This window comes from Bubalus bubalis, chromosome X, assembly GCF_019923935.1.
Source record: "Bubalus bubalis isolate 160015118507 breed Murrah chromosome X, NDDB_SH_1, whole genome shotgun sequence".
Lineage (NCBI taxonomy): Eukaryota > Metazoa > Chordata > Mammalia > Artiodactyla > Bovidae > Bubalus > Bubalus bubalis.
Genome location: NC_059181.1, coordinates 37,761,976 through 37,788,814, shown reverse-complemented (window position 1 = coordinate 37,788,814; position 26,839 = coordinate 37,761,976). Strand labels below are relative to the sequence as shown.

The 26,839-nt window shown below is 47.6% G+C and overlaps 1 protein-coding gene across 5 annotated transcripts in view; it reads left to right on the top strand.

The window, feature by feature from the left end:
- Positions 1-3,752: 3,752 nt before the first annotated feature.
- SRPX (sushi repeat containing protein X-linked) overlaps positions 3,753-26,839 on the top strand; it is a 141,318-nt gene continuing 118,231 nt past the window's right edge. For 2 of the 5 annotated variants that reach the window (XM_006072318.4, XM_006072317.4), the window contains exon 1: positions 3,783-3,971. In XM_006072318.4, coding sequence (XP_006072380.3) covers positions 3,890-3,971 — 82 coding nt within the window. In that variant the 5' untranslated portion in view covers positions 3,783-3,889. Of the gene's footprint in view, positions 3,972-26,839 lie in introns of all 5 variants that reach the window. The other 3 variants (XM_044937439.2, XM_044937441.2, XM_044937440.2) reach the window with 3 other exon arrangements.

Genomic DNA, 26,839 nt, shown 5'->3' with positions numbered 1-26,839 from the left:
TCCTTTTCATGTTCTTTTTCTGTTATGGTTTATCAAGGGATATTGAATATAGTTCCCTGTACTATACAGGACCTTGTTGTTTATTCATCCTATATATAATAGTTCGCCTCTGCTAATCCCAAACTTGAATTGAGAATTTTGGAAAAATAGTCCTTCACCACAGCTAGTTTCCAGGTGGCTCAGTGGGTAAGGAATCTGCCTGCAATGTAGGAGACCTGGGTTTGACCCCTAGAGAAGGGCATGGCAACTCACTTCAGTATTCTTGCCTGGAGAATTCCATGGACAGAGGAGCCTGGTGGCCGACAGTTCATGGGTCGCAAGTAGTCGGACACAACTGAAGCAACTTAGCACGCACGCATGCACAGCTAGTCTGCACTGTCTTAAGTCTCATCCTTCCTGAGTGTCTCCTTGACTTTGATTCCACTCCCATTTCCTAAGGTACAGTGAGCCACCAATGTTCCCCTTAAGCTTCAGGTCCTTTACTCTGGAAGGATGTGGGAAGAGAAGCACAGGTTTGTGAGGGTGGGGGATAAGGAGGTGTGGGAAGATGGCAGAGACTCATGAGGGAAGGGCCTTGACTGACATGCTCAGAAAAGCTCTCTCCTGCAGTAGATCCTGCCAGATTCTGCTTCAATGGTGTCTCTGAGTCTACAAGTTCAAGGAAGAGAGTGGAGGGGTGGGGAATCCTGCGACTCCTTTTCCTTCCTTCTCCACTGTGGGTCATTCTGCTCTAACTCAGGGGACAAGGCTGTGCTGTTTAATCCAGCCTCCTCCACACTGCAATTGGTGGAAAGACACCTCTCCCCACCCCCCTACCCCCTGCCAGACTTAGGCTGTGTTCCCTTCTCCTCACTTTCGGCACTTTGCCCAGCACTCAGGAATGCTTCTGAGGATAGAACAGGCTCTGTCAGCAGCAACCTGAGGTGCCTGGCAAGTCTGTCATAGCCTGTAGGCAACTAAGAATGGTAGGTACTGCTGAGAAGCCACGTTTCCTGTACTCTGAGTCTGTGTGGTTGAATTTTGAGATCTCATGTAGGGCATCGTATTTATCTTTATTATCTTCTTATTTATTTATGACTATGCTGGGTCTTCTTTGCTGCACACGGGCTTGCTCTAGTTGCAGTGAGTGAGGGCTACTTCTTCGTTGCAGAGAGCAGGCTTCTCATTGTGGTGGCCACTCTTTGTGGAGCACAGGCTCTAGAGCACAGACTTCAGTAGTTGTGACTCTCGGGCTTAGTTGCTCCAGGGCTTGTGGGATCTTCCTGGACCAGGGATAGAACCCATGTTCCCTGCATTTTCAGGCGGATTTTTGATCCACTGTGCCACCAGGGAAGTCCTATCATTATTTTTTAGTGTTCAGAGTCAATACAACATTCTTGCTTATTTATTAGAGATGCCTGGAACCTATTTCTTACCTATCTCTGTGCCTCATGCCAACAGTGTCTTTTCCCAACTCATTAGTAGCTATGACCAGCAGGACAGGAAGAGATCAGAGCTCTATGGCACTCCCTGGGTGACTTCTCCTCCTGTTTCCATCCATTCATGGCCCTGTCTGCTGGATTCAGTTGCTTGACAGATTATGAATCTACTTAACCTCCTATTGTCTACCAGGACACTGTGAAGAGGATGGATAATTTCTCCTATGCTTCCCTCTTCCCTCATCCCTTCTGCCAGAGAGTCCTGTATATAATAATTATATATAGTAATACTAGTTATTGTAATTATTACTATAAATCTGGTTGGAGTTTGTTCTAAAGTAGCAAAGAAAGCAGCTCTTAACAGTGTGGTGTTGCTTGTTATCAGCCAGATTCAGGTGCTAGGTGAGAGCCAGGTGTTCCTTGTCCGTTCAGTAATAAAATGCATGCTGGGTTTTGTGAGCAGAACTTGTCTCAGAGGTGATAAAGGAAAGGAAGGCCACCGGTCAGACTAACCTGGACCTGGAAATTTGGGGTGCCCATAAACCTTTGCTCATGAGCCTCCAACAGGGGTTCTTGATTAGGGCCAGTTTTTGTGCTAGAAGATATCTGACAGCTCCTGGAGACATGTATTGTCACAACAGAGAAAAATTGAGGGCCTGCTACTTGTTCTCAGGGGCACAGAGGCCAGGGATGCAACTAAAACATTCTTCAGTACACAGAGCAGGCACCCTCCCCAACCAAGATTGGTCCAGCCACAAATGTCAATAGCACTTGGGCTGAGAATCCTTGACTTAGAATTTATCCCATTCTAAAACCTGCACCACTGGAGCATGGGGGCAAGGGGATGATCCATCTACTCAAAGGCCAGGCTACATCCCTAAAGATTCTAGTTTCATTGGCCTGGCTGGGGTGGAGCCCAGATAGGGTATTTCCATGAAGCTCCCCTAAGGTTTCTCTCCTGGGTGGACAGGATTGAGAACCATTCCCTGGAGAGTCTGGTGAGATGGAGGCCCAGGAAGAGCCTGACCACCCTCATTGTCTTGTGATCAGAAGGTTACAGAAGGGTTGTCGGCTCCATGAGGAGGCAGCAACGATGGAGAGAAGGCTCCCAGGCACCAGAGAGGATAAGATGGTAGTTCAAGGCAGAGTCTTTTGTGAGAACTGGGAAAAGACCAAGCCATCTAGATTAAAAAAATGGAAAACCTGTATGGATATTCCCAGGGCTCTTCGTCTAGCTAACAGACCAGACTGCTGAGGTGAGGAGAAAGCTGCCTTTCCACAATGAACATGGCCTCTATCATAGTACAGGGCTCGGTGACCCCAGAGGCGGCTGGATGTTAGCACCCTTGCCCCTTCCTCCAGGACCTTCGCTCAGAGCGCATGGCACAACTGAATGCAGCAGCCCTAGTTGGAATGTCTTAGTTACGATCTTCTGGCAGGAAAAGGGGCGAGGTCCCTGCCTTAGGTGTTTACAAAAAAAAAAAAAAAAAAAGAGAGAGAGAGAGTGAGGGAGAGAAAGCCTCAAAGAAGAAACCAGATCCGTCCTGCAGGCAGCCGAGAAACCCTATCCTGACGCCAGCCTCCACGAGGGTGGAGGCTCCAGGCTGGTCGTGGTGTGCTAGGGGTGTGAACAATCCAGGAAATGGGGAACTCTGATTGCAAGAAACTACAACAGCTGGATTCCCAGGCTGTGGGTGAGACGGGGAACTTTCTGGGCCTTGTGCTCGCCCATCAGCCAACCTTGGAAAGAGTACCTCAAGCCTCATCCCAAACCGGCACACACCCGGGCCAGCCCTTGATTCATTCCTTCGCTAAAGAGAAACCAAAAAGCCATAGCACGGACGTTGGCGCCGGCGCAACCACACACCTAAGTTCAAATCTCCACTCTATCCGTAACCGTGGACCCGAGCAGGTTTCTAAGCGGCGTTTCTTTTCGGAGAGGGTGAGCATAATAACAGCAAACTTGGGGCGTGATCAAGAGGGTCAAACCCGCGAACTTGGCCATAGTAACCTGCCGCGGTTGTCTCTTCTCTTTCCCTGCGACTCACCCAGCTCTCTGCATAGATGACATGGTGCTAGGGGCCCGGGATCTGGGAGGGGGTCGGGCAACCGGTGTGTGTATTTGGAGTGAAAGGGCGCAGACTGGGAAACCCAGAGATACTTTGGGATGGTTCGGTTTACTAGGGCACGCCCCTGGCGCGCTCCGGCACCCCGGAGAGGGGGCGGAGGTGTCAGCCCCGCTCCAGAAGAAGCGCTGGCACAAAAGGAGGGGGTGGGTCGGAGCCCCAGCCGCGCCAGCGCTCCGGGGAGGCGGAGGAAGGAGGGTTGGCCGGGGGCGGGAGACAGGCGAGAGGAGGAGTTTTTAAGTTCGGCCTCCGCCGGCCCGCGGCGCCGTCCCTCGGTCCGGTCTATCTCCTCCCGCCCCCGGGACGCGCGCCGCGCAGCTGAGCGGAGCGCAGCGCCGGCGCGCCATGGGGAGCCCCGCACTCCGGCCCGCGCTGCTGCTGCTGTTGCCACTGCTGCTAAGAGTCCCGCCGAGCCGCGGCTTCCCAGGTAATGCCAGGGGCGGGCCAGCCTCCCCAGCGGGATGCCGGGGACCACCCCCATCTCCGGCTTGGCCGGAGGGTGGTGCGAGGCGCCCTTTGTTTGCGCCGACTTCGTCTTTCGCCGCCCCGGGATTGGGGGATGCGGAGCGGGGCTAGCGTCCGGGCATCGGGAAGGGAGAACCGATTGTCAGGCGGCCGCCGGGAGTCGACGGACCCTCTGCGCCCGGAGTTCCAGGGGGTCAGTCAAACCCACGTAGGCGCCAGAGGCGACCAAGAGACGTTTGGCCGCGGGCCACTTTCTCACCCCCAGGAGTTGCCTCTCCTGCGGTTGCTCGCGGCTGGGACCCAGGGGACTGACAGCTTGTCCTGGAAGGAGTACCTACCCCCTCCCACTCGAGGAGCCAGGCGACCCCCTGGGGCTGCAGGGCACTAGTCGCTGTAGAAGGACTCTGGTGGCCGGCGCAGGCGGGGCCTCTCCCGCATCCCCCAACCCCCCCTGCTGGGGATTCCGAGAAAGTCTGCACCACTGGGAGAGAGGTGCCAGCTGAGAGTGGTGACATGTGGCAAGCGCTTGGTTAGCACGCGGGCTCTGCTAGACAGGGGGTGGGGCTTCTGGTTTCTGGAAGGCGTGGTCTGTAGCATCTAAGGGGACCCAGGTGTTTATTAGGGCTCTCCTGGTGTTGACAAAACCTTCTTTGGAAATGCCCTTTTAAAAACTACCGTTGAGTCCCTCATCAGAGAGGCTTAAGTTAGCAAAGAGCTTCAGGGGAGCTGGGAAACATGGATGCACCCGTGTCGCCCTGGAGAGAAGAAATCGATGGGTGCGTTTTAATTTAGTGTTAATGGGAAAGTGGGTGATGTGGGCTATGGGGTCAGCAGATATCTGGCTTTACTTTCAATACTGTGGGCAGTTTAAATTTGGGTCTGAAAAGCGAACCTACAGAGTTGTGGGTGAAGCCTGGAGGGGGAGGGTTCCCAGATAGCATGCTGGGGAGATGTAGGGTTGGCTGCTAGACATTCCCTGCGCATCCACTAATGAGTGAATGAATCCAACGTGTGAAGTGATAATCAGGAACTTTTGTTTCCAGCTGACTCTTGTAACTTTTTCAGCTGTTGGGTAGGAACTGATTCAGGGCAAAGTGGAAAGGAGACTTTATCCTCTGTGCCTGGCAAGTGCCATTCCCCTGACCCCCAGGTGGATTCATTCCCCCACCCCCACCCCCCAAAGCGGGAATCAGGTTAATGTGAAACTAGAGGGGAGGGAGAAGCCCGCACTGGACAGGGAGCAGGGGGAGAAGTTGAGAAATTAGAGGTGGCTTTTTCTGCTGAATTGGGAGGCATCTCTAAGCCGCCTGTGCAACTGGTGGAGCCTTTCTTAGTTAGCCAAGGGGCCTCTTGTCTTTTTCCACCTGACCTTCCTCCCCTCTCTCACCCTGCCCTCCACTCTCCTTCCTTCTACTGCATAGCTTGCTGCCAGAGCCCAGCCACCCACAGAGTCATGGGTTTCCAGCTTGGACGCTCACTACTTTTGGGAACTGGCCCTGGTTGGCCCGGCTCCTCCCTCCAGCACCAGCCTGCAGGCTGCCCCCAACTTGGCACATCCCAATGGGATCTTTCAGGAAATGTGCTCTGCTGGGGCTGATGATTCCAAAGGAGCAGATTTCAGTCCAAGCCAGAGGTTTTGGAAGTCTGGGGAGGGGAGACTCTAAGCCTGTGGGTCCCAAGGCAAGTCATGTCAGCCATGTTCACCCTAAGTGCTGAGTGATAGATTTTGAAGATCATTTCAGAGGCAGTCTCTTAGCAAGTGGACAGTGTGTCTCAGGTAAGAGGCCTGGAATCAGGAATCTTTGAAAGAGGGAGATGGGTATTGAGAAGCCCCCATCAGCACTTCTCCCCCTATTGTATAACCATCTGAGATTTAATAGGGAAACTGTCAGAGAGAGAGAGAGAGAGAGAAAATCATTCCCAGTCCCACTCCTAGAAGGTCTCTGGAGTTCTTCCATCTTTGAATTTGATGCAGCTTTTCTGGCTCTCTGATTTTTATAGCCTACCAAGATGTGGTGTCTATAAAAACCCACATGAAGTATATGGAAAGTTCATAGCAAAGTTGTCTATGTTGGATTGTGTTTGTATGTCTGTAAGATAGGATTTCTTACTCTGTTCTTTGTTTTTGCTTTTATTGATGTGTAATTGACATATAACATTAGTTTTGGGTGTACAGTGTAGTGATTGATATTTGTACACACTGCACAATGGGGGCCACAGTAAGTCTAGTTACCATGCATCACTGTACATAGTTACAAAAAATTTTTTTCTTGTGATGAGAACTTTTAAGATATACTCTCAATACAGTATTATTAATGATAGTCATTCCCTGGTGACTCAGATGGTAAAGAATCGGCCAGAAATGCAGGAGACCCAGGTTCGATCCCTGGGTTGGGAAGATCCCCTGGAGGAGGGCATGGCTACCCACTCCAGTATTCTTGCCTGGAGAATCCCATGGACAGAGGAGCCTGGCGGGCTACAGTCCATGGGGTCACAAAGACTGGGTGAGTACACACACATACCATGCTATACATCTCATCCCATGACTGATTTAAAGCTGAAAGTTTATACATTTTGATTGCCTTCACCCATTGCGTCTACTTCTCACTCCCCTTCCCCTCTGGCCACCACAATTCTGTTTTATTTATCTATGAGCTTAGATTTTGTTTCATTTTTTAGATGCCACATATATGTGTGATCATATGGTATTTGTCTTTCTCTGCCTGACTTACCTCACTTAGTAAAATGCCCTCAGGGTCCACCCATGTTGTCACAAATGGCAGCATTCCATTCTTTTTTTCTGGCTGGATAATGTTCCATTGTATGTATATACCACATCTTCTTGATCCATTCTGAGCCAGCAGGGAAGCCCTTTCTCTATATGTAAATTTATATGATTTAATTTTCATTGCAATAAACTTAGGGATGGGCTTCCCTGGTGGCTCAGATGGTAAAGAATCATTCCCACAGGAGATGCGGGGTTCAAACCCTGGGTTGGGAAGATCCCCTGGAGAAGGGAATGGCAACCCACTCCAGTATTCTTGCCTGGAGAATCCCATGGACAGAGGAGCCTGGTGGGCTACAGTCCATGGGGTCTAGAAAGAGTCAGACGCAACTTAGCAACTGAGCACAAATGGTAGTTGTATTTTTAGTTTTTCGAGGAACCTCCATGCTATTTTCCATAGTGGCTGCACCAATTTATTTTCTCACCAATAGCACATAAAGATGCCCTTTTCTCCACATCCTTGCCAACACTTGGTGTTTCTTGTCTTTTGGAGAATAGCCATTCTGACAAGTATCTCTTTGTAGTTTTGCTTTGCATTTCCATTTTATTCTGTTTGCAGTGAACTCTTGAAACCTCATTTACATCTGAGATTTTTGAGGTTCCGTGTACCTCCTTTTGCAAGCAAGGCTGAAGATAGAGAACAAGTGCTGTGGCCACTAAGAAAGGCTCCGTGAACCTGACGCCTGGTGAAAACTGGTAAAGTGTGCGGTTTCACTGTTGTAGCCACGCGTTCTGGGAAACAAACTCACTCAGAAGGACAATGCAGATAGTGGAGTGCAGTTTATTACACTGGCGGGCCCAAGGCAGACTCTCCTCTTAGCCAGGGACCCCGACCAGTTTTTCTGAAAACCTTATATACCCTAAGTGTACATGCCCAAACCCACCTCCCCAAATTCCTGAAACTAGTCTGAACAAAGGAAAAGAAAGATACAATCAAAGTTAACCCATGATTCATATGCCTTAAGCCTAGGTAGTTAACAGTGGACAATTATCAATAGGCCTATGGTCATACCCCAATAAGCATAATAGTATTTATGATTCTATTCGGTTACACAGATAATTAGGGTGTTCTTTTAGGCAACAGAGAGTCTAGGTATGAGCCCTGGGGCTCTTCCATCCAGGGGGCCTGGTTTTCCAGTTGGTATGTCGTTTCTGTAGATACTGGGCATATAGCTCAAAGTCCATAGTCCGGCCCAAGATGGAGTCCTGCTTTCAAGATGGAGCCTGTTCTGTCTTTCCTCCTTCATCCCCGCCTCTTGATGCTCTTAACTCGTAGTATGAGCATCATTCATAGGGATATATTGCACCCTGACTCTCCAACCTCCAATTTGGGAGAACAACATCAACCTTTGGGTTACAGTGTTCATAATACATTGTGAAATAAAGGGTCCACAAAGCAGAACTATCAAGACAACGATAAAAATGGTAAATATAGTTTTCCACCAATCACCCTTCACTCAAGATAGGACCGAAGTCCAAAAAGGAAGATTATCATCAGACATAACTTTTACATGACCTTTCATGTCATCTAGGGTGGCTGATATATAGCCAGATAAATCAGGAATATATACACAATATTCAACTTTAATTATAGCACAGGTCCCTCTTTGTACTGAAACTATGGTTAGTCTCAAGATGATACCAGCAAGCCCTTGTAGCAACAGTTGATTGTAGAGCTTCATCTCTGTTTCTTCTTTAAGATGATCTTGATTTCACAGGGATCAGTGGGGTCCTTTTGTATACTCCGCTCAGCGTCCTCCAGGTCTGCATGGTATGCTCTCTTCACCCTCATATGGAGGATCCAGGGAGTGACACCTGCAACTTTAACTGCTGTAGGGGTAGTTAGAACAACAGGATATGGACCGTTCCAATGTGGGGCCAAGGAGTCATGTTTCCAGTCCTTGACCACACCTGATCCCCGGGCACAAATTCGTGAATCTGTTCCCCAAGGGGGAATGGCACCCTTCTTGTACAAACTTAGTTACCTGATTTATTACCTTACTCAGTTGTTCCATCTGCTGTGAAATCTCATCTCCCCTCACCTAAGGCAAATTTGTTGATACCTGTTTTATTATGGGAGGGGGCCTCCCATACACAATTTTGTACGGAGAAGAGCCATTGGACTGTGGGGTCATCCTGAGTCTGAGCAGAGCCGTCGAAAACAAGTCCACCCAGGAACAGTCAGTCTCTAAGACCCACTTGGAGAGTGTCTCTTTAAGTGTCTGGTTGGTTCCTTCCACCATCCCAGAACTCTGGGGCCTATATTTGTATGTAATTTCCACTTGATGTTTAAAGTTTTGCTTACTTGTTGTACTAAATCAGTTATGAAAGCTGGGCCATTGTCTGATCCAGTGCTGGCAGAAAATCCAAATCTGGGAACTATCTCCCTAAGCAGGCACCAGGCTACTTTTGATGCTCTTTCAGTCCGGGTGGGAAAAGCTTCTACCTATCCCGAGAACGTATATACCATGACCAGCAGGTAATGGTAGTGTTGGTGAGGTTTCATTTCAGTGAAGTCCACTTCCAGGTGTTCAAAGGGCAGCGTGCCTTTCACCTGAGTCCCTGGAGGTTTCTGTCTGTGCCGAGAGGCAGCATTGACCTGTGAGCAGGCAGTGCAGTTCTGAGATTTTGTCCTGCATAGGGAAGAGAAGTGGGGAACCAGAAAATATTTTCAAATTAGCTCTTCCAGTTTATCATGGGTCGCTTGGTGTGTTTGGCTTACCAGAGTGGGTGCCAGCTCCTCTGGTACCAATAATTTGCCACTTGGCAATTCCCACCATCCCTTTTCAGTCTTGATGGCCCCTTGGCTAGTTGGTTTTGGGCTTCAGTGTATTTTGGAGAGTCCAGTGTTAGCTCAGGCAGCTCCGCCAATACTCGAGCTTTAATAGGGGCTTCACTTGTCACCCCCAAGCCCTCGGCTGCTTGTTTAGAGGTCTTCTCTGCCAGTCTGTTCCCTGAGCCTGGGGGGTATCCTCTTTTTGACGTCCTCAGCAACGTATGTCTGCAACCCTTTCTGGTTCCCAGGCAATATCTAATAGGGTCTTAATTTCTTCCTTATTTTTAATATCTTTTTCACTAGCTGTCAAAGGCCTCTCTCCTTATATAGAGCCCTGTAGTGTAGCAAAAGCATACCTGGAGTCTGTGTAAATGTTTGTCTTCTTACCTTTTGACATCTGGAGGGCCTGGATTAGAGCATATAGTTCGGCCTGTTGAGCGGACCAATGTGATGGCAGAGAGCTAGCCTCAACGATGGTTTTTTTCCGTGACTACTGCATATCCCGACAGTTGTTGCCCTTGTTGCAACAGGCTGGTGCCATCGGTGTACAGGGCCAAATCTGGGTCCGGGATTGGCTGGTCTCTCAAGTCAGGTCTGCTGGCATATTTCCTTGCAATCATTTGAGGGCCCACCTCCTCCCACAGGAAGAAGAGTGGCCGGATTCAGGGCCTGACAAGGCTCAGTAGTAACATGGGGGTCTCACATAACAGTCCCTGGTATTGAGTAATCCGGGATGTTGACAGCCATTTATGGGGGTCTCCTCGCAGGAGAATGTTGACCTCATGTGGGACTTTTACAAACAAATCTTGGCCCAAAGTCAGCTTGGTTGCCTCCCGGACCAGTAAGGCAACTGCAGCAACTGCCCATAAGCATCCCAGCCACCCAGTGGCAACATTGTCCAGCTGATTAGAGATAAGTTACCGGTCTGTCCCATGTCCCCATAATCTGGGACAGCACGCCCATAGCCACCTTGTCCTTTTCAGTCATGTAAAGAGTAAATGGCTAAGCAAGGTCTGGCAGGCCCAAGGTGGGTGCTGACATAATTGTACCAGGTTTGAGTTCTAGTACCAGTGGGACTTGTTTTGCAAACCTGGGGTGGGTTGTCTTCCGCCCAGACCTCAGGGAATTGTTGAGTTAACTTTCTCTCTCGACTGTTTAGCCTGTCTGGTTTCCCTTCCGGGAGATCGTGCAACCTCCATTCATCTTGAGGGGTTACTGAGAGGAAGAGTAAATAGGTGGTTGAGCCCACTCGAACAGTGGGTCTTTCGTGGGGGGTAAGGTCACTTGTGCCCCCAATTTAGACAGCAAGTCTCTTCCCAACAAAGGTACTGGGCATTCAGGGATGTATAAAAATTCATGAGTCACTTGGTGTCCCCCCCATCTGACATTTTCAGGGTAGGCTAGAGATACAAAGGCTGCATTTATCACCATCTGAGACCCAGCAGCCTCTGGCTGGGTCTATTGGCGTATAAAGTCTATAGGCCTCGCACAGTCTTTCACAGAACTCAGAGGGTGATTCGCTTTCCCTTTGAATCACTTTGGAGGGTTTTGTGATGCCCATAGCTTTTTGGGCCCCCCTCTTGAGACCTTGTAAGATAGTCACCCTATAGCTCTCCAGGTGGCCCCTCCCTTCCTCTGTGTTACAGTCCCAGCTGGGCCTCTCATCGGGGGTGGCTAGTTCTGCCCACCACTGTGGGTTTGCAGTACCTCAGGTGCCATTTCTCTTAACCACTTTCTGGCCTCAGTTAGGATCCTGTGTCTTTCCTCAGTGCTGAAAAGGGAGCCTAGTGGTTGGATTATGTCATCCTATGTAGGGCAGTGGGCTCAAAAAATAGTCTCCATTAGACTAATCATGGCTTTTAGCTCCCTTGAGTACGGTGGAGAATGTTTCTGCCAGTTTAATATATCTGTGGAGGAAAAGGGCTGGTATTAATAGGCTACAGGTGGCGGACGGTAGTGCCCCATGCGTCCTGAACTGGAAGCTGTTGTACCCTCTGAGGGGCATCTGTAGTGGGGTTTTTTCCCCCTGTTCCTTGGCGGAGTGCAGCCTCTGTCTAATTGCTGTGTTTTCTTCCCCCTTCCCATCAGTACTCACCGGGAGAGGTGGATACAATCTAGGAGGTCCAGCAGAGGTGGAATCCTGGGGGCATTGACCAGAGGTCTCCATCGCTGGGATTGGAGCCTGCCGAAATGGTGGCTCTATGAACTCCGGGAGAGCTGGTGGAAGAGCAGTGGCTGCTGCAGGAACTTCACCTGGCCCTGGATTGGGCGTTAAGGCGGCCTCCAGTCCTGGTGGAGCACTGGGAGGCAGGCGCGTCATTATCTAGTATGGGGGATGGGTCAGGTCATCCCCGTCCAAATCCTGTAGAATTTCCTTTTTTATCATCAGTCAATTTTTGTGCCATTAATATTTTTCCCTTTCCCTTCTGGATACAGAACCTTGTCCAAGTAGGAGGGTCTTGAGCTAACCCTAGCCATGAGTCAATATATGGATATTGATCTGGGTGTCCTGGCTCTCCTGTGACTACTGTATAGACTGCTTCCACTAATTTTAAGTTCATGGTGTTCTCTGGTGGCCATCCTACTCCCATAGGCCATTCGACCTCACAGAGTATGTGGAGGCGGTTAGGCTTCATCTTCACCCCATAGTCTCCTCCAAGTCCCTTCTTGAAATTTTTAATCATGCAGTCCAATACAGTTGCCTTAGATTCACTTCCCTCCATCTTGCTTACCTTCTCGGACCTTCTTCTACTTTTCCTTTTCATTCTGTCTACGAAGTTCTCAGTACCCTATGTACTTCTGATATTTCCACTCAATGACACTTAAATTGCCATTCTGCCTCCTTCCTAATTGGGGTGAGAAGAGCCTCACCCGCCAGATCCCAGAGGGAGAAGGGGGATCGGCGTGTCTTCACCTGCCGGTCAGCACAGCCGAACCAAAACACCATGTGATCCAAGACTGTTTCTCCCTTAACTTTTAAAGCCCATTCTGCCTTGGTGGGCTTGATCAGGTGCAGATGAAAATACAGATGGGTTAAATATCCCACGTCCCAGGCTGTCTCTAGAGAAGCCAATTCGTACTCACTTATGTATCCCCATCCTTCTAGCCTGACAATTCCGAGGGGGTCAAGAATTTCATAGCAGATGGGACACCTCCTTAGGGAGGGCAGAGTACGAGCACACAAAAACCAAGTTTCTTCTAAAAATCCCTTGGCAATTGCTTGGTAATAATTTTCCCCAAGACGGCGTGGACACCACCTCGTAAATGACCTTCACAAATTTCCTTCCTAAGCCCTAACACGCTTGTCAACCTGTGTACCAAGCAACCATTGCCACCTGCCTATTCCAGGCTCCTGTGGGTCTGTGCCCCTTCTAATCCCTCCCAGGGCAGTGATCAGGCCCTCTCTTCCACCCTGCTGGGTGGGTTCCTCCTCACCTGAGTGCTCAGTTCCTCTGCTGCCATCCACTACCTGCTAATATGAAAGGTCCGGGCATTGAGAAGCAGAATCCTTCCAGAAGAGCGAGGTGCCTTCCCCCCTCTAGAAGATTCGAGCCGCGAGGCCTCAGAGTAGTCCCAAATGGGACTTGTCTCCTCAAAGTGAGGAGTGTCCCGGCTCACGCAACAAATGTTGTAGCCACGCGTTCCGGGAAACAAACTCACTCAGAAGGACAATGCAGATAGTGGAGTGCAGTTTATTACACTGGCGGGCCCAAGGCAGAGTCTCCTCTTAGCCAAGGACCCTGACCAGTTTTTCTGAAAACCTTATATACCCTAAGTGTACATGCCCAAACCCACCTCCCCAAATTCCTTGAAACTAGTCTGAACAAAGGAAAAGAAAGATACAATCAAAGTTAACCCATGATTCATATGCCTTAAGCCTAGGTAGTTAACAGTGGACAATTATCAATAGGCCTGTGGTCATACCCCAATAAGCATAATAGTATTTATGATTCTATTCTGTTACACAGATAATTAAGGTGTTCTTTTAGGCAACAGAGAGTCTAGGTACGAGCCCTGAGGCTCTTCCATCCAGGGGGCCTGGTTTTCCAGTTGGTATGTCATTTCCATAGATACTGGGCATATAGCTCAAAGTCCACAGTCCAGCCCAAGATGGAGTCCTGCTTTCAAGATGGAGCCTGTTCTGTCTGTTTCTTCCTCATCACCAGCCAGGAAAACCAAGTGAGGATGGCTGAAACCAAACCAGACCTCACCAGCCAGAGCAGTCTTTTAAAATGCTACATTTGGAGATAAGTATTAGGAGCTGAACACCTGGCTCAGGATATACAATTAAAGTCTCATTGGGAGCGGGTTAGGCTAGAAATTTCTATTTGGGTTTAAAACATGTAATCAGCTGATAGAATTCCTCTGTATTCAAAAGGAGAATGCTAGTGAGAAATGGCATATTTTCTGCCCTAACAGTAAACATGGATGTCACAGCCATGAATGATTGCAGCCCTCCAATGTGAGCCGGTGAGCCCTGAGGAAACTCAGGAAAGAAAAGAATTCCTGCCATCTTGACTGTAGCCATTCCCTACAGTGAACCCTGAGGAAACCCAGGATGTAAAAACACAGGATACTGGCCCCAAACAGCTGAGGTGCATATCAAAGGAATGATTTCAGTGAGCCCAGACTTGCATCTTCCCATAGATAGAAAAGCACTGAATTTCTAACTTGGGTTATCTAGTTTTCTTTAATTAATGATAATCTTTTGATGTTCAGACTACCTGCCCTTTGGTGTTTTTAATATTTATTTTCATTTATTTATATGCCCTGTGAGAACTCTTAGTTGCAGCATGCAGGATCATAGTTCCCTTACCAGGGATGGAACCTGAGCCACCTGCTCAGTTTGGGAGCACAGAATCTTAGCCACTGGACCACCTGGGAAGTCCCTATCTGCTCTTTGTTGCAAAACTTCTACATAACCTGGCTCCTCCCCTCACCTCCTCAGGGCAGTTCTCTTAGGGTTACTGGAGATGCTGTCTCCCGGCTTGAAGTCCTAAAAATTCCCACCAAATAAAACATAACTCTCAGGTTGTGAATATTTTTTAAGTCGACACTGGGACAAGTAGGACCTTTTCATCTGGCATTTTCTTATTGATAACACTTTGAGTACAGTATCCTGCTGCTGCTGTTGTTTAGTCGCTAAGTCATGTCTGACCCTTGCATCTCCATGAACTGTAGCCCACCAGGCTCCTCTGTCCATAGAATTCTCCAGGCAAGGATGCTGGAGTGGGTTGCCATTTCCTTCTCCAGGGGGATCTTCCCAATCCAGGGATCAAACCCATGTCTCCTGCATTGTAGGTGGATTCTTTACCACTGAACCACTGGGGAAGCCCATGTCCAATTCTTGCGGCCCCGTGGCTTTTCCATCCATGGAGTTCTCCAGGCAAGAATACTGGAATGGTTTGCCATTCCTTTCTCCAGATCCTGCTATTATTGCTACTCATTTCCTAGATTTGTGAACTGAAAGAGACACCAGAACCCATCACTAAAGCACCGTCTTCAAACCTTCCTAACACAGAGATTGAAATATTGCCCTTCTCTTTTCAGTAATTTCTAGAACATTCTCACTTTTAGTCTCTCATATGACAACTCATCCTACTTTCTTTGGCCAGATACTGCTCTTTTAAATACAATTTTACTTCATTTTTATTTTACTTCTAATTTTTAAATTTGAAGTAACTATCACTTGTTTTGATCACATTGCTCTCTCACTCAAAAAGTTAAAGCAGCTGCTCCCTGTCCTCTTAAATTAGCTAGAAAGTTCTCTGCTGTTGATAGGGGACTCTACAGTTTGCCTGCAGCTGAATTTTCCAGTCCTTCTCTCCTGGCTTCCTAAAATTCAGCCAAAGTTGACTCGATGCTTTTATAGACCTGGAGTCCCATGTTCCCTCTTCTTGTTGGTTATTACTTCCTGCACCTGGAATGCTTCCTTCAAGCCTCCATTTGTTGAAATTCTGCCCATCGTCCAGCAACACTCCCACTTGGATGAAACTTTTCCTTGATCCTTTGATAAGGAAGCTCCTACCTTCCTGTAAACACCCACAGCATTTCCTATGTCTTGTGGCATTTATCATACGTGCCATACATTACAATGAGCTATGCATTCCTTTACACTTTTCCTAGATTCTGAGGCTGTGAAAGCAGGACACTGCTCTGTGTTAGCCCACTATATTTCCCATGGAGCCTAGCCAGGACCTTAGAAGCCAACAGGATATTTGTGCTTATTGAGTTAATGCGTGCATGCATGCTAAGTCGCTTCAGTAGTGTCCGACTCTGTACAACCCCATGGACTGTAGCATGCCAGGCTCCTCTGTCCATGGGATTCTCCAGGCAAGAATGCTGGAGTGTGTTACCATGCCCTCCTCCAGAGGATCTTCCCAAGCCAGGGATCGGACCTGTGTCTCTTACGTCTCTTGCACTGGCAGACAGGTTCTTTGCCACCTGATAGTTTTCCTGCAATTCGGGTGATGAACTACTGGTCAGAGGAGCTAAGAGAAATGTGTGGGCAAACAGTACATGTGCCACTGCTAACCTCCATACATAGAGATGATGCCTTGCTGGCTGTAGAGGTTGGCTTTTTTAAATCCATGAACACCCTCCATTTGAGCAATAACCTTCTCTGTTGGGAGTTATAAGACGAGACACTTACTGCAGCCACAGGCTGGAATTTGCATTTATTATTTTTCTTGGCCACTTTGCAACAGTCCCTTCCAAAGTGGTTGAATGGTTTCCTTAGTCAACGCAAATGTGTGTGCTGCATCAATTCCCCTTTCAGAGAATGCAGCTCAAATGAGTAATTGAAAGTGAAGATTGAAGTGAGTTTCAAGAGCAGAAGGTTGACTTGCCAGGTTGTACCGTAGTCTGAAATTGTAGCAGCCAAGTTATGATCAATACCCAGGTTAAAGATTCATTTCGAAAACAGCAGTGTGAAGAATCACCTCACTGGAGTTCCAGTTCATAGAGACCTTCTCAAGCCAGCCCCCTCAGTTCTTTTTTTCATTTTTTTTTATTTTTATTGCCGTATAGTTGATTTTCCATGTTGTGTTAGCCGTCAGTTCTTGACTGTGTCATTTCTTGACTGTCAGCTTTTATGGGCCATTGTTTATGGGGTCTTTTAAGCCTGGCTCTTTCTCTTGGATGTTTGAATTCTGCCTTCTTCTCATGGAACCTGTGCTTTACTCAGAGACTTTGTTTTTAAAGTGGACATAGAAGGATGCAATGCTAGAATACCAGGATGGAGAAGATGGGGAATTCCTTCTCACCATAACACAGTAGCTCTCTGTCTTATGGTGAAATAGATAGCAAGTTAGCTAAGGTGGTAATTATTAGAACACAGATGGGAGCCATGTAGGAACCCTGGACCTGGGGATTAAAGAATGATGTTGAGTGATGCTGATACCAATAGTGTTGACCCTACAGGCCCAAGGAAGGTTAACATAGGATGTCTCTGGGCTTCCTTCTCTAACAACATTTTGAAATTGGAAACAAAAGTCTATGTGAGTGATCTTTTTCTGGGGAGAAGGCCCTATTCTAAATCAAAGCCACAACTTACTAGATAGCTTTGTGAATGCTATATAAGTATGTGCACTTAATGGGCACAAAAGTCAACAGAGAAAGTAAGATGAAATTGCCAGAGTAGGGAAACTTTGAACCAATGATCGGGTAGCCTCTTGGGTTATAACCAGCAGTACAATTTCCCATTCTCCTCATTTAAAAATTGACACTAAACAAAACACTCATAATCCTAGGTTGTAATTACCTTCAGGCCTGGGCTGGCAACTTACCATATCCCTCACTTAACACAGTATCTGGGACTTGGGGCAGAATCTTTTCATGGCTGTTTGTGGGTTGATTGAACGATTGAGGTAATTGTGACAGGGAATCAACACATTCTATTTCAAATATCCTTGCAGGATTTAAGCAAAATTTCCAAGCTGCTAATCCCCAATGAAAAAGAAATTCGAGATAGCAGAGGCAATTTGCAGGACTGAACCAAAGATCCATTTGGACAGGCAACATGTAGGGGCATAGTTTAATTGCTGAGGCTCTTGCATGTCAAATCACCTTAGGACACTAGGAGACTTAGAAACACCAGGGAATTTGCAGGGAGGGAGCAGGGTTTTTCAGATAAAAGATTTAAGGATAAAGCTTGTTGGAGATGATAATTGGTTGCACCTGGGTCTTATGGGCTCACAGCGCACTCTGACCTCAGAAACTTCTGGAGCTGTCATTCCTGAGGTGAGTGATTCACGGCCCCGTAATCCTTAGCTCATACTTCATTCCTCTTGATGCATTGTTCTCAAGAAGATGATAAATGGGTTTGGACGTAGTGCCCTGGATTATCCCAAAGGTTTGGGGTTGTGAATTGAGTGTATTGGTTTTAAAACTTTTTTTTTTTTTTTAATGAGTAATAGTCGGACGGATCCAAACAGAATTTGGGTGTGGACTTTCAGCCTTGGCATTGAAAGATCCTTGCCCTGTTGCTTCTGCCCTGCTCTGACAGTGACCTGTTCAGTGACAGGGCCCCGCTGTTTCCTCTGTTATCACTCACTGGCTCTTGGCAGCGTCCTCCCAGCTATGTCGGATGAGCCTCTCTGTCTCTTCTGTAGCCAGGGCAGCCCAGGACCCTCTTCTGGAGGCCTCTGGCCTGCTGCTGGCTGTGTGGGTGGCTGGGCTAATGACCCTGCCAGCTCCAGGGATTCAAGAATGTTCAAAACCACTGGTTAAATGAGGGCCACGGGGCGAGTGAGAATTGAGCCGAGCATTGGCAGGCCCCTGGTGGAGTGGTGAGGAACTGGTGGCCTGGCCACATCCCTCATCTTCTGAGACTCTGCCTCCAGGGTGGCCGCTCTGTAGAGGGACTCTGACAGACTTGTTGCCACTGACTCAGCATTTGTCAGACAAACGCTCCAGTTCCTTTAAATATCCAGTGTTGAAATCCTGTCTCCACTTCGAGTCTAACTCAACTTTCCAAAGTAGTAGAATCAGTCTCTCCAGGAACTACTCATGGACCGGATGCCCCCAGCCACATGAGCAGGCCTTGGAGTCTTGTTCATTCTGTGTCATCATGGCCGACCAGGACCTGGTCCTTGGTGGGGGTGGGGTGTTGTCTCAGTGGGACTGACCTGCTGGTGGGTATCTCGATCTCTAGAGGCTCAGGAGTTTCTCACCCACATCCAGGCTCCCCACACGGGCCACTTGATTCATGTGGCACCTCAGCCTGAGAGGGCGCCTGCGACAGAACTCCCCATGTCTTAGTGATGATCCTCTAAGGTTCAGCAAGGGGAAGGAGTTTGGAGTCACACGGGGAGTGAGAAGCAGGGCTGGCCTTAGAACTCAATCTAGTGACTCCAGGATTCCCTTTCCTCCATGCTGCTGCTGCTAAGTCGCTTCAGTTGTGTCTGACTCTGTGCGACCCCATAGACGGCAGCCCACCAGGCTCCTCTGTCCATGGGATTTTCCAGGCAAGAGTACTGGAGTGGGGTGCCATTGCCTTCTCCGTTTCCTCCATGGGCAGGAACTAAATTCAGTTTTTGAATGGCCGCCACATGTTAGGCGCTGGCCCAGCACCAGGGATTAGCAGGCAGGGATCAGTGGTGCCCCGGGCACTCCTAGAGCCCTACCTTCATGTATTTCTGTGTGGTTGTTTGTATCAACACTTGGCTGCAATCTGAGACTCTCACACCCAAGGCTGCTTGGGTGTTCCTCAAGGGTTCTGAGAAGTTGCTGCCCTAAAGCTGGTCCTTGCCCATGCTTGTCGAGGTCCCGAAGGCTCCCTCTCTCTGCCACTTGCCTTGAGCTCACCAACTGACAGGTCATGATATTTTGTAACAGCTTTCTTGTGATGTAATTCACATACCACATCATTTACCCGTGTAAACCAATCCAGTGATTTGTATTCAAAGTTGTGTATCCATCACAATTTTAGAACGTTTTCATTACTCCTAAAAGAAACCCCACACCCCTTAACCATCACTTCCTACCCTCCTCCCCACAGCTCTAGGCAACCACTGAAGTATTTTATGTCTCTCTATTTTTCTCTTGTCAACATTCTATACAAATGGAATCACACAATATTTATCCTTTTGTATCTGGCTTCTTTGGCTTAGCATAATGTTTTTCAAACCTCATCCATTTTGGAGCAGGTATCAGCTCTTGACTCCTGTTTATGGCTAAATTATATTCCATTGTATGGATAGACCACATTTTATCCATTCATCAATTGATAGAAATTTGAGCTCTTTCTACTTTTTGATTATTATGAGTAATACTGCAGTGAATATTCATGTACAGACATGTGTGTTCATTTCTCTTAAGTAGATCCCTAGGAGTGGAATGGCAGGGTCATACGGTAACTCATTTAACCATTTGAGGACCTGCCAGACTGTTTTTCCCAAGGTGACTGTACCCTTTTACACACCCATCAGCAGTGTGTAATGGTCCTGATTTCTCTGCATTTTCACCAACTCTTGAGATTATATGTCTTTTTGGTTGAGTGATATCATTATAGCTCAGTTCATGAATAGTATCCACTCAAGGGTTGAGTGACAAAGCAGTGTCTGAGCTGTCAACTGGCAGCATCTTGTCAAGGGTCACCTAAGGGTGCTTGCCATTCTCTCACTGCTGGCTGCAGGGCATTGTATAGTCCAATTCCTTTGGGCAGCTTAGAAAAAGATGCCCTGTCTAGGCACAAGTGGACACAGAGCTTGATCAGGAGATAGATTTTGTGCTAAGTAGGAAAAGGATAGAGGCAGGCCCAGGACTCAAGACTTAAAGAATGGAGGGTGGGAATTTCCTGGCCGTCCAGTAGTTAAGACTCCGGGCTTTCATTGCCAAGGGTGCAGGTTGGATTGCTGGTTAGGGAACTAAGATCCCACAAACCATGTGGTGCAGCCAAAAAGTAAATAAATGAAATAAATCTCATACAAAAATAAAGAATGGAGGGCAGCATGGTTTGAGAACCCACCTGGTCTTTTGTCAGGTGTGAACGTGGGTGCTGTGATGTAGACAACTTCCTGAATGCCCATATATGCAGCAGTCCTGTGTGTCAGTAGCTCAGCTCCAGGTGGGACAAAGCTGTGGGCCCTATGTACTTTGACAACTTGCATCTATTAAAAAGGCAAACTCACAGAGAAAGCGAGTCAGGCGCTCAGGCCCCACCTGAGACCTATTAAATCATGTGCATTTCAACAAGAGCCCTCTGAGGATTCTTCTACACAGTGAAGTTTGAGAAGGCCGGGTCTGCTGGATGAGTTCAGTCCTTAACCAGGACCGGGTGGCAGGTCTGTTTCTAAGGGCTGCATGATAACCCTCTTCCCCTTCTCTCCTGGGCTTGGCCTTCCTCATGGCCTCCTCTAACTTCTTTTCCTAAGTCCCCGACATTCCTGAGATAAGCATGTGTAGCCTTTCCTTGTCTGCTCCCACTTCTAACTTCAAAACAAACCCAAACCTTCGGGCGGGGGGGGGGGCGCCCCTCAACTGCCTCTCCTTTGAAGTCCTCCTCCATGGAGCACAGCCCCCATCTGGCCTGATTGCCAGCCATGGCAGAGCACATATTGGGTGATGGCTAACCGGGTGTTTACCTGTCTTTGCCCTGCAGCTCAGCTGAAGCTTAGAAATAACTTCAGCTCGTGAAGAAAGGCCGGCTGCATGAGTCTAATAGGACGGCTCTGCCTCTCTGGCAAGACCTTGTCCTGGGATTGAGAATTTCTGCAGCAGATCCACTCTTAAAGATGCGGGGGCTCCACATCTTCATGCCAGAGATGGATGGCGCTGGGCTTCGGTAGCAGGCAGCCCCTTGGAGGATGGGTGAGATTGACACCAGTGGGGAAGACAGGAGAGCACATCCCACCCCTCACATGGAGCCTCCCCAAAGCCCCCAAGCTGGGCAAGTCAGGGAGACTGAACTGTGAGCAGCACTAAAAGGGTTTCAGGGCTCTGAGTTGGTAAGTGGTTCCCAGCCCAGCAGTGGTGTTTGGACAGGCTAGGTTGGTATGACTGGGGGCAGTCTGATGAAATGAGATTTCCCTGACCCCCTACCTCTGTGGGTTCTGCTCTGTCAGATTCACAGTGGGGACCTAGGGCAGGCATCTGCAAACTCTTAGATTGGCCAAAAAGTTCATTCAGGGTGTTCTGTAACAATGTGTGACCATCCCGAATGAACTTTTTGGCCAACCCAATAAATCTGGGCAGGCCAAACAGCACGTCCCACCCCAATCCGCCTCCCCTGGTTTTGTAGGACCAGGGAGCTAAGAATGGTGGTTATATTTTCAAGTGATTGAAAAAAATCAGGAGGAGAAGACTAGTTTGTAACACCTGACATTTATATGAAATTCAGCTATCAGTCTATCAGTGTCACTGGGACCCGGCCACACTCATTTGTTTGGGTGTTGTCTGTGGCTACTTGGTGATAAGTGGCAGGGTGGAGTAGCTGTGACAGAGGCCATATGGCCCACAAAGCTGTAAGTAGTATTCTCTGGCTCTTTACAGCAAAACTTTGTCAACCCCTCAACTAGGGTCTTGGTACTCAGAATCTACCTTGAGACCTGCCTGGCCTGGAGCTCTATAGATGCCTAGCAATCACAGCTATGAAGTCAGAGCCTCCCTGTAAAAAGACCCCTCAGTGTTAGGGGCTTCTGCTCCTTTACCACGAGGCTCAGTTCAGGACTCATCTTGGTCTTAGTTAGGGGATCTTCTAAGCCATGTAGGCTAGCATGCTGTAACTAACCCTGTACACACTTAAAAAAAATATTTGTTTATTTTTTTGCTGTGTTGGGTCTTCATTGCTGTTGCGCAGGCTTTCTCTAGTTGCGATCGGGGGCTATTGTCTCGTTTTGGTACACGGGCTTCTCATTGCAGTGACTTCTCTTGTGGAGCGCGGGCTTCGTAGTTGTGGCGCACAGGCTTCGTTGCCTGGCAGCATGGGAGATCTTCCCAGAGCAGGTATGGAACCCATGTCCCCTGCACTGGCAGGCAGATTCTTAACCACTGGACCACCAGGGAAGCCCACCCTGTTTTACACATTTATCTGATGAATAACGGCTCTCTCACTCTCTCTGTTGGAGGCTTAGTAACCTCCTGTTGGTCTCTAGAAACTAGGACCCTGTTGTATTCTCCATCAGTTCTTAAGGCCTGGTATCCTGATCCAAGGCTGGAGGCAGACTGGCCTTGGCTGCCTCCTGACAGACTTCCTGGATTCTGTGAGCATTTCTGAACCATGGGCTTGGGGCTCTCCAGACCGCCTGCCCTGCCAGGATCCTGCCTCAGGGTGTGGCCCAAAGCCCTTCACTCACTGCCAAGGCCTTGACTTGGGCATCTGTCTTTTTTGGTGGCTCTTCCCTTTCTGCTGGTCAGGACCATCCCTAGTAGAAATTTTCCCAAAGCGGCTTCCTCGAAGCACTGCTTTCCAGAGAGATCCATACATACTGTCTGGGTAGCAGAGTGCATTTTAAACGAGTTCTGTAGGTTTCTTTAGTGGGTTTTCCTGGTGGTGATTCAGTGGTGAAAAATTTGCCTCCCAAGCAGGAGACTTGGGTTTGATCCCTGGGTCAGGTAGATCCCCTGGAGAAGGAAATGGCAACCCACTCCAGTATTCTTGCCTGGAAAATCTCACAGACAGAGGAGCCTGGCGGGCTACAGTCCATGGGGTCACAGAGTTGGACACAACTTAGCAACTAAAGAACAACAACAACAAAGGTTTCTTTACTGCTGGACAGCTCAGGGTCATGATATGCTAATATAATTGCTCCCCTATGGGAGAGAACAAACAGTGAGGACCACCAAATCTCAAGTTGTGTTCCCCAGACCACCAGTAGCAGCAGCACCTGCGAACTTACTAGGAATCCCCGAGTCCTCTTGCCCAAGTCTCAGCTGTGTCTTTGTTTAAAATGAGGAGAGGCCTCAGGACCTCATGAGCTGAAGTGGATGGGTGGGTTCTTGATGTGGATTTACCTTCTGAACAGAATTGTGAATCACCTCATTTGCCTGGAGACAGAGGCGATTTGATGGCCGCCTGAGGTGAATCTGGAGCAAGGGAGAACTTGAATCCACCTCAGAGTCTCCCTCAGTCACTACCTTTATCTGGAACCTTCTGCTGATAGGGCTTGCTGCAGCCTCCCTCCTTTCCTGGATTTTCTCTGTGTCTCCATTGACCTCAGTGGAGAACAGTTGAGCCTTTGGAAGACCATAGGCTGTTGCTGTTGTTCCGCTGTCTGGTTTTACTTTATAGGCCAGACCTTTTTTGGTTCTGTCTGTGTTGAGTGCCAACAGCCAGCCTCCAGGGCTTCAGGAATGCCCTTGGTGGGAACTGGAGCTGGCATTTGTGGAGGGCCTCTGCTTTGTGCCGATCTCTTCAGAGTTAGGTACCTGTCTTTTTCCTGTCTTGCCTCTTTCCCAGCTTTAGGAAATGGGCCAAAAAGTAGACAATAGAAGGAGACTTAACTGGAAAAAAAATATTTTTCCCTCGGATGAGAGTAATGCCTTCATTTATAAAGTTATCCTTTTAACTTTCTTTTTGTTAGCTGTGAGAATATGGTCACAATTAAAATTGCACAAGCCACATGCTGTCTTAATTGTCTCTGCTAATTCAAGGCAGAGTGCCTGGGGACCCCGGATATCATCAACTCTCCTAAAGTTGTCCTTTGGGGGTCTTGTACAAAAGAGTTTGAATGGAGGATGGAGCTTTCTCTCAGATGAAGAGCTGTAGAAGCAAGGCCATCTCTTAGGTCTTGTGCCTGGCAGGAGTCACAGTCTGTATACAGATTTGATACTTTTTTCTTACCAGCTCCTCATGTTACCACTATTATTCTTTTTTCTCTGCTGAAATAAAGTTGAAGAGCAGCCTTAATGGCGAAAGAAATGACATAAAGCTGAGGTTTGGGTGTAAGAGAGGGAAGAAGGGTCCTTAGTAGGATGGAGCCACAGTTGCCCAGCAAGCAGTCCATTTATTGCATTTCCTCCCTTCCCTCTCTTTCCCAGTCCATCATTACGATTATGCCTTCTGGGAGGCCTCCCAAACGAACCACCGGCACCTTACCTTAGAGTCTTCTGGGGACATTTACATGAACAATGGCTCAGCTGGAACTTAACCCGAGATTCAGAGTTCTTTCTACTGGTGAACTGATTCCTGCCAAATAGAGCTGTCTAGCTTAGAAAGTGAACTGTAATTCACACTTTTAGGAGGAAGCTTGAGGAGTGTTTCAGCTAGCTATTGCTGTGTAAGATACTCTCCTAAAACTTACTGGCACTACATCTGGGATGGCTGGGATGGCAGGGCCTCTCTCTCTACCTCTTTACAGTCTCCTGTTCTCTATATTCTTTCTCTTTCCTCCATGTTGTCTTTCTCCCCAGCAAAGTAAGTGTACTTTTGAACATGTAGATGGTTTCCCAGGGGATGAAAGCCAAAGCTGCCAGGGCCCTGAAGGTCTGGACATATCGCTTCTGTCACATTCTATCCATCAGAGCAAATTGCAAAGCAAGCATACTTTCAGGGTGGTGGTGGTAGTAGATGGACTCCACCTCTTAAGACAGAAACAGTGGTATACATGTGCAGGGTGGGAGGAATTGTTGCTGGCCAACTTTGCAAGCAATCCCCTGTAGGGCTGGTCTGGAAGAGCATATTGGAAATGTGAGCTTAATTTCCCAGGATGTTTGCTGGGTGCATTCTGATTAAATGCTGGACCCCAGGTTAGCTATATAAATGTGTTAGACTGTTTAGCTACAGAAGGTGGCAGGCCCAGATTCACTGAAATCCATAGAAATGAATAAATCAGTAGTCCTGGGAAAATCCAAGGTTTTCCCCAATGCTGACTGGTACTAGAATCATTTCTGTTTATTCCCTAGTACTTCTCTCTCTTACTTTCATCAAAGGCAGATTTTATTACAGAAAAGGTAACTCAAAATAAATCATAAATATAAAAGCTGTGTGTGTGTGTTCACTCAGTTGTGTCTGACTCTTTGTGACCCCATGGACTGTAGCCTGTCAGGCTCCTTTGTCCCTGGGATTTCTCAGGCAAGAATACTGGAGTGGGTGGCCATTCCCTTCTCCAGGGGATCTTCATGACCCAAGGATCAAACCCGAATCTCCTGTGTCTCATGCGTTGACAAGCAGATTCTTTGCCACTGAGCCATTTGGGAAGGCCACATATAAAACCTACAATTGTAAAACTTCATGATGATAATATGAGAGGAAATCTTTGTGAGCTTCAGTTATACAAGGCTTTCTTAGTTATGATACCAAAAGCATAATCTATAAAATTGAAAAAAAAAGCATTTCATCCAGATTTTAAACTTCTGTTCTTTGAAAGACAGTTAAGAGAATGAAAAGACAAGCCACAGACTGGAGAACATACTTGCAAAAGATGTAGCTGATAAAGAATTTTTATCCAGAATATATAAAGAGTTCTCTAAATTCAATAAGATAACAAGTAACCCAATTTAAAGAGTGGGCAAAATATTTTAACAGACACTTCAACAAAGAAAATATGTGAAAAGATGCTTAACATCTTTATCCACCTACTAGCTGGATGAACTTGACCAGCATGGTTTTTGCTTGCATCTGCCAGCTGTGAACAATGCTACCTGCTCTCCTACGGAAGTAATCTGTGATGTACTGTGCATATATAAGTTATGGTTATAACTCCCAAAAAACAGCTTGCTCACACTCTCTTCCTTGTAGAGGGCTGACTAGCCATTTTCTCTCTCTCCCTTACTGGACTTTATGTGACAGACACCCACAAATTGCTGGCCATGACTGTTAGGTAACCACTAGCCACTAGCAATTTGAGACAGGTCATTTACTGTAAGTCAAGTGGACGTGGGTGTCTCCCACCATGCCTTTCCAAGCCAGCCTGGTTTTTAGGTCTCCCTAAAAAATCTCTCAATGCCTACTTTTTCTGCCCTCAAGTGTCCTTATGTCCTTTCATTTCAAGGAACTTGCATCATTTGTGCCCGGTAACAAAGGGCTTTAGTTGTTCCTTGGTATTATCAATACCTAAGAGATTTGCTTTGACCTTAAGTTTTTCTTTGAATTCATTTGTAATCTGAAATGGATTATTTTATATTTTCATGTTATTTTTTTTCTCCATGACCTAATGTTAAATGCTGAATGCTTAATAAGGACACTTATTACATGAGGAGCAAGTGACAGAATATTTTTTTCATCTAGTTTCTAAATTTGGATAAAGAAGCTAGGATGAACAGCTGCAGTAACCCAAATAATTTTCCATTTCCATGAATCCCAAAGGCCCCCTGCATGTATTTAACATTC